The 7,003-nt window shown below is 38.1% G+C and overlaps 1 protein-coding gene across 1 annotated transcript; it reads right to left on the reverse strand.

Moving 5' to 3' along the window:
• Window positions 1-539: 539 nt before the first annotated feature.
• On the reverse strand, window positions 540-6,306 carry cisd2 (CDGSH iron sulfur domain 2). Its single transcript, XM_036583110.1, has 3 exons — window positions 6,083-6,306; window positions 3,431-3,645; window positions 540-2,085 (listed from the first exon to the last, which is right to left on the reverse strand). Exons 1-3 carry the CDS (start codon window positions 6,183-6,185, stop codon window positions 1,996-1,998), a joined length of 408 nt encoding a protein of 135 aa, XP_036439003.1. The 5' UTR covers window positions 6,186-6,306; the 3' UTR covers window positions 540-1,995.
• Between the last annotated feature and the right edge of the window lie 697 nt (window positions 6,307-7,003).

The raw sequence follows: 7,003 nt of genomic DNA on the forward strand, positions 1-7,003 counted from the left end.
TAATACTGTGCTTACATTGTGACAGTAAACCTATGGGTCATTCGAAAGAATGTAAAACAATAGTCATATCATTTAGTAGATAATTGGGAGCTCGATATGGTACAGAAAAAGTCTGTAGAGCTTGTATTTCAATTTTAAAACTTTCTAAAGTTTCTTAGAATTTTTAATCCTAATTCTCGTTAAAGTAATCGTCCACAGATGTGTTACTCATTACTATTTATCTTTTTTTTTTGTTTTTGCTTGTCTTTTCTGCTTTTGAGTTTGTATGACTTTTACTGTTGAATGGTGTCCTTGTAAACTGTAGCACAGTGGAACAAGTGAAAAGGAACGCTTCAGTGGCTGTCAATATGTTCTAGTCTTGAGATAAAATTGTAAAACACTATATTTTGCTATTTATAGTGTTCTATATGTATTTATTATTATTATTACATTTTATCTTTAAATCGTTCTGTGTTGTGGTAACGAGAATTTAATCACTTTATTTGGAAAATGTTACTCAAAATCAATTTAAAATCCTCACTGTATGTATATCCAAAAGATAACCTGGGCAATGGAACATTCCAACAACAACTCAGTTTTCACAACATTTGGGAAAATTCACAGTTGACGGTGAAATAAACTATATAAAATATATTAATAAAGATATAAATGAAACTGAATTTTATTCTGAACATATCTTTGAAATGAAAATGAAAACATACGCCGCATACTCCTGACTTTTCTGCACCTTAAATAAAAGCCGACACTGCTAAAGTCTCCTCTGATAATGATCCTTTTTGGCAGGTATTGCTGTCACCATGGCAACATTTCCATGGCTGCATGCCACCATCAGTCGCGTACTGCTGTGTGTCACGGAAAGCCATTTTTTTCCAATACCAATATGTAAACACAACATTATTTTTTCTGGTATCCATGCACCATGATGTGGAGCCTGTAAGACTCCACCCACACCACTATGCCGCCACGGAATTATTTGGATTTATCACCGTTTATGGCTGCCTATAGAACAATAATGTCTGTTATAAGTTTGAAGTGCCCTTGTTTAAGGTAGGGCATGCAAAAATGAAAAGAGATAGAACAGACACAATCGTTAGCTTGATGCTAAAATTACATGGGAATTCCCATTGACAGGCTAATGGAAATTAGCAGCAGAAATGTGAAGAAAAAATGCTACATAAAACCAGTTTCTGGATTAAACGTTGCGATATTTAGTGTAGGTGTGAACAGTTGGCACAGTCATGAGTTTCACTATATGTTCGTTTAAGTTAACGAACGTTCATCCTCAAGCATTCCAAAACGGCATTAACTTTATCCCGCATGCTACTTGTATCGTCCCCAGGACAGCATTAGTATGGATACAGATTTACAACTTCAAATACTTTGCATTGAAGGATTAATGAAAGTCTTCCACATAAACGTTTGCTTATGGAATTCAGCAACTGACTTCTATTGTAAGTGAGTTTCAAGTCATTGAGTTTTCTGTTCTTTTCAGTTCTGAGTACAGGAAAATGCCTCAAATTTATCATCTGTGGTAATCAAGGGTGCGCTACAGATGCGTTAGATACATTACTTTTACAAAATGCTGGAGTATTTCTTTAGCTGAGAAGTTTAACTCAGAAGATTCATGGCACTGTCTTTAGTTTGTTATTGTAGTTTGTGGTCCAGTCAAATTGCACTCTTAAGGCACACTGCAAAAACCACTTTAGAGTATAAAAAAAGTGAACGGATCAGTACAAGGCAAACCTACGAAGCCAAAATAACATCTCTTGGATCATCTATAAGATCAGGCCCACTCTTCACAGCAAATGAATGTACAGCGATGTGGCGACAATCAATAGTAGGACACATTAGGCTAAACACAGCAGGTTCATTGAAGAGAAATGGACAAACCATACATTTTTAATGGTGAGAAAATGAAACCAGAGGCTTTTTTTTTTCTGAAAGGAAGCGAGAGCACCTGTTCTGCTCTCCTCCCTGGCTGATGAAAAATGTGGATTATAGAATCTTCTTCTTCAGTATGAGTGGCCCCACGTTGTCCCCGGTCAATTCGTTGTGCTTTATGTGTGATTTATCACAAACAGGAAACTGCAACAGGAAAGATGACGCTGTATTAGGGGTTGATAGTGATACTGTGACATTATACACTTTATTCAGCAAACTACAAACCCCCCTCCGCAGCTCAGAGTCAGCCGTTTTTATGCTGTACTGAAAAGAGGAAGCCGAAGCCCCAGGGGGCATGTGAAGATATGCAAAACACATCACAGTTTCAATAGGCTACTTCCATTCAAATCCAACTTCCTCCTTTAGAAGGACGCAAACTAACATTTTCCCAGGACGTCAACATACAGTAGTAAGGTTATAAATCTTTTGCTAGTGTGAAATGAGTCACTGAAATTTGCCGGGCTCTTGGCGAATAAGTTTCAGTTTTTGTAACCAGGTTGTCTGGAACTTGTCCAACATTTAAATTAGAGTAAAACAGCAGAGACTAGTATGAGCATGTTTGCATGTACTGCGTATCATGTGCAAAAAGTTATCGGCAACTATGGTGGACTTAACGAAGATCATAGGAAATCTCTGGCTAATTCCTGCAATTTCCTTGGTGATTAGTAAAGTTTCTGTAACACTTTTTTAAAAAATCTTGTGTAAAGGAACCTATAAAATGAATAGCATGTAATAATGCATTCATAAGGAATTATAAACATGGCTATAACTATACAGTACACTATATAGTCATGTATGCATTGTTGTAATGTGTCTTTGCAAGCTTTTATATATATATATATGTATATATATATATATATATATATATATATATATATATAGGTTTATTATTAATACAAAGCGCTTTCTTTAACCACCACTCTTACTTTTTTCCCTTACTAGTTCCAGCATTACCCACCAGAAACCTTTGCTTTGTAAGTAGACTTTGTTTGTCCTATTATGAACATTATGATGACGCTTATTTCTGCAAGCCGTAACAGTTTCTACAAGACAAGTAGTGAGTGTTCAGTATGGGTGAGAGGACTAATAACATTGCAAATCGTGTAAAGGAAATTATTATTATTGTAGCCTCAGAAATACTCAACAGCAATGTAGTGCTCAGTGTTATCTGAGAGGGGGTCTTCTGAAAGGGGCATTTTATGTCTTATTAAGCATTATAAAAGTATTTCAGACTTTAGATTGGCACAGTGCAGTTTTGCCTGGACTATTCAGACAGACCAATGTGCCAGAAGCTAATATGTTGGCCATGAGCTAACATGCTAGCCATAATAATAGGATACAGTATGCTATGCTGTATTATTACACTCCTGGTATGTACTCTACCAATCTGCGTAACACAAACTGGGAATATCATTTATCTATCTGTCTATACAGGCTTAGACTAGACGTATTTATGGCCCACACTTCATGCTTTTCTGCTGCTTCTCACCGTTTTCGAACGCCAACACCTGCAGTAGCAAACGTTTGTGCTTCGTAGGTCTTCTATGTCGATCTCGTTGACCACTTTGGGGTTTTCTTTTTGGATCTTTAGGTTGATGAGGCAGTCTCTCTGCTTCTTCTTCTTGGGCAGGAAGGGTCGGATGGTCAGGTAGCCCAGCAGGGCCAAAATTCCCAACAAAGGCAGGAGACGGAGCCACTCTGAAACTGAACATGCATAAAAAAGTGGTCAGCCTCCAAGGTTTCTCATGGCCTTCTGTGAATTGACATGAAACAAACAACAATGTAGCACAACTGCTTTACCCTATCTTACCTCTGACACATTCAGAGTACTTGTCTTTGTCCTCCTTAACTCTCCAGAGTAGTTATAATGAGTGTACATCCATGTTAGTCATAGTAAAATAGATCAACAGATTTGACTATCGGCAGATATTTGCTTAAAAAATGATCAGCATCATTTGTGTGATATCTCAAACTGACATGACATACAAAAGAGGAAAACCAATTTCTACATTTTATGATAGGCCCACAATTCCTATGTCTGTGTATCTGTATCCATATTCTACTTATAAAGCAAACCAGCCTGTGGTGACAACACCTACACAGTGACACACGGTGGGATCATATTAGCTACCTTTACAGGACAGGCGTGCTGCCAATAACATTCCACAAAGTGGCCTAACCGAATTCAGATGAGGTTCCCAGAAACACGGAGTGATTAAGACTAAAGTTATTACACAGCTTAAGAGAGCAGCTCAGTAAAGAATTACACAATTTCTCCTTAAATGCAGCCAAGACCCGTTTTACTTCTTTAGTTTTGCACTGGAACTGCGAGGCTAATGTATGTTAGCTAACAAGAACAAGCTAATACCCAGTTAGCACTGCAGAAACTGCATGTCTAAAATTGCTTAAACTGCATGAATGTGTCGAGTAATCTCAAATAAACTTGCACTTGTGTTCACTGTGTGGTTTCTGACACTGTATGACATTCTGGATACTTATAGAAAGGGACAAATGTACTTAGCGTAGCTATAAACAGTAGCAGCAGCCATCTTTTATCTACATTTTGCCAATCACAGATATTTTTGCCAAAATTACAGATAACAGGAGGTGCAATAAAAATGATGTAAGTTTTATTTTTTTTGTCAAACCATTCCTTCCAAAGCCTGTAACAACTGATCAAAATAACTTGTATTAGTTATCTTAAACCCAGGGCCGTCGAAAAGCTAAGTGTCCACTGGTACCAGACTGTACCAAGTGGTGCAGAAAAAGTAGCTTCAGGTGAATTCTCATGGCAATAATGTGATTTAGTGAGCAAAAAAGTAGGCCATATGCTTAATTAAACAATCCTAAGCCAATTACATGCTAACTTGAAAGAGTTATGGCCACAGAGCGCAATCCCAGACGAATCTCATGAATGTAATGGAGTGTGAATCATCTTTTAAGCCAGATTAAATCTGTACTAAAGATTCCTTCACTGGTGATTGATGATGTGACACAGCTGTGGGTTGAAACAGAGGTAAAGTACGCCTGAATGTGAGCCACTTCAAAGCAGTGGCAAAGTCTACTGAGGGATGAATGCAGCTTTACATTCCCTGCTACAATTACGCCTATACACTAGCACTCTTCTCCTTCTCCTCCACAAAACACAGGCTGCATGGATGACCTGAGGGAGGGGTGCAACCTGCATTCTATAACCTCTCCCCACACTGTATTGTGGGCTTTTTCACAAATATAGGCATGCTAACAGTCACGAGATGTGCTCTGCCAAGTCTTTAAGGGGAAGTCCACCAGTTTTTCAAAAAATTCAGCACGGGTTGCTTATAAGAAGTAACCAAAGTCTGATTGTTTTGATGAAAAATCTGGCATTTTTGAGAAATGTATAAAAGCTAGAATTGTGCATAATAGTATCCCTGATCCCTGGTTCCTTTCAAGATTATAAAGAAGTTGTTAAATCTCTCTAGAATTAATCATTTTTCTTCAAAACACTCTCTTACTTCTCAGTTAACTAATTATGCTGAAAATTTTGAAAAAAAAAATGGTGTTATTGCCCTTTATGTATGTAAATACATGGACAGGCATCAAACTAGAAGCTGTGTCTTGCCTTGTCACCTCTTCTGCGGGTGTTGCAGGAAGCTCTAACCCAGTAAGAGGTTATTACTAGTGCAGAACTATGTAAGCAAGCATGAACTCCCAAAAATACAGAGCAGTGCATAATAATACACATTGATTAAAAATGCTTAATTGAGCAGATGAGTGCTGCACCATGTGATTACCCCGTGCTTCACAGAATAGATGGACTGCAGAGAAGTTTGAAAGTAACGTAGGTTATAGTACTTGCTAGTGCATAATTGACTGTATTTACTTGACTTGTGCATATCTGATAGTCTGTATTGTTTACTGCATATTTGATTGTGTACAACAGAGCTGCCAAGAAATGAGGTTCTTTGAATACTGATGCTGTTATTTCTTGCCCTTGTTTAAAACACTCCTTCTTACATTCCAACCTCCCTTAAGTTCCACTATATTAGATGCAGCACTGAAACTTTTGCTCCACTCTCTAAAACAGAAAGATGGTAAAGCAGGTAAAGCAGCAGCAGCACAGAGCAGAGCAGCCTGATGAACACACGTCCACATTTTTTACCTGTGAGTCTCGCAAATCCTCCGATCGTTTCTGGCAGCGGCAGCTTCTTGAGGTAGGCTGGCAGTTGCACTTTGATAATTCTCGAAATAGTTTCCAGCACCATCTTGAATGACTTTGCGGGCACTTTTTCATTCGCACTAGGCAAGATGTTTCCTTATGCCGTCCTACGTCACGGCGCGAGTGGAGGAGTGCAGGTTTTTACGTAGTTGCTTTTGGAGGTCTACGGGGGCACTGGCGTACAAAACGATAGTGAATTCGCGCAAGTGGACAAGGCGGTTCGAAAACACCGTCAGCCAATCAGCGTAGGCAGAGTTGGTGGGTTCCGATTGGCTAATTTCGCTGGCAAGCCCCGCCCGCTAGAAAGAGTGGTAGTGTGTCTTTAAAACAACGGTTTGACAGTATTAATAAATAATAATTGTACTTTGTGCTACATTTTTCTCTAATCGCATAAATTAATTCATTAAGTAAATAAATCAATAAAGAAAATTGACATTGACAATTTTAAAGACAAAATTCTTGTTTTTTCATGAGCTTCCATCAGAATACAATGGCTTTCGCAAGCCTCCAAAACATTTTTTGAGTTTTGGTTATGTTACTGTGCACCAGCAAGTGGGGAAAAATAATAGTGTATTAATAGTACAATAATATCATGCCAGCCCCACTTATCATCAAGCTCAGAAACTTAGTTAATAGTTAAATGTTTCTCTTTTCAGAGTGCAAGCATTTGACTGTATTTTGCATCTTTGCATCAAAATTCATAGAGTTAAATGTCTGTGTGGAAATTCAAACAGTTGCTGCCATTTTAACCATGTCGGCCGGATTCTAATACAGAGTATTCATTCTACAGCTTCTATATGTCCCATAGCAAATCTACACAGCATCTTTTTAGATGTCTTTAGGATTCAAGGGGACTGATGTATC

This window comes from Colossoma macropomum, unplaced genomic scaffold (genome assembly GCF_904425465.1).
Source record: "Colossoma macropomum unplaced genomic scaffold, Colossoma_macropomum, whole genome shotgun sequence".
NCBI classification, from domain to species: Eukaryota; Metazoa; Chordata; class Actinopteri; order Characiformes; family Serrasalmidae; genus Colossoma; species Colossoma macropomum.

What these genes read in the sequence shown, in the direction of transcription:
- cisd2 (XM_036583110.1), bottom strand. Translation starts at nt 6,185, where the DNA reads ATGGTGCTGGAAACTATTTCGAGAATTATCAAAGTGCAACTGCCAGCC. An exon ending in AGGATTTGCGAGACTCACAG is followed by an intron (nt 3,646 to 6,082) that starts GTAAAAAATGTG and finishes ATGCATGTTCAG; the next exon opens with TTTCAGAGTGGCTCCGTCTC. An exon ending in GGTGTTGGCGTTCGAAAACG is followed by an intron (nt 2,086 to 3,430) that starts GTGAGAAGCAGC and finishes TTCCTGTTGCAG; the next exon opens with TTTCCTGTTTGTGATAAATC.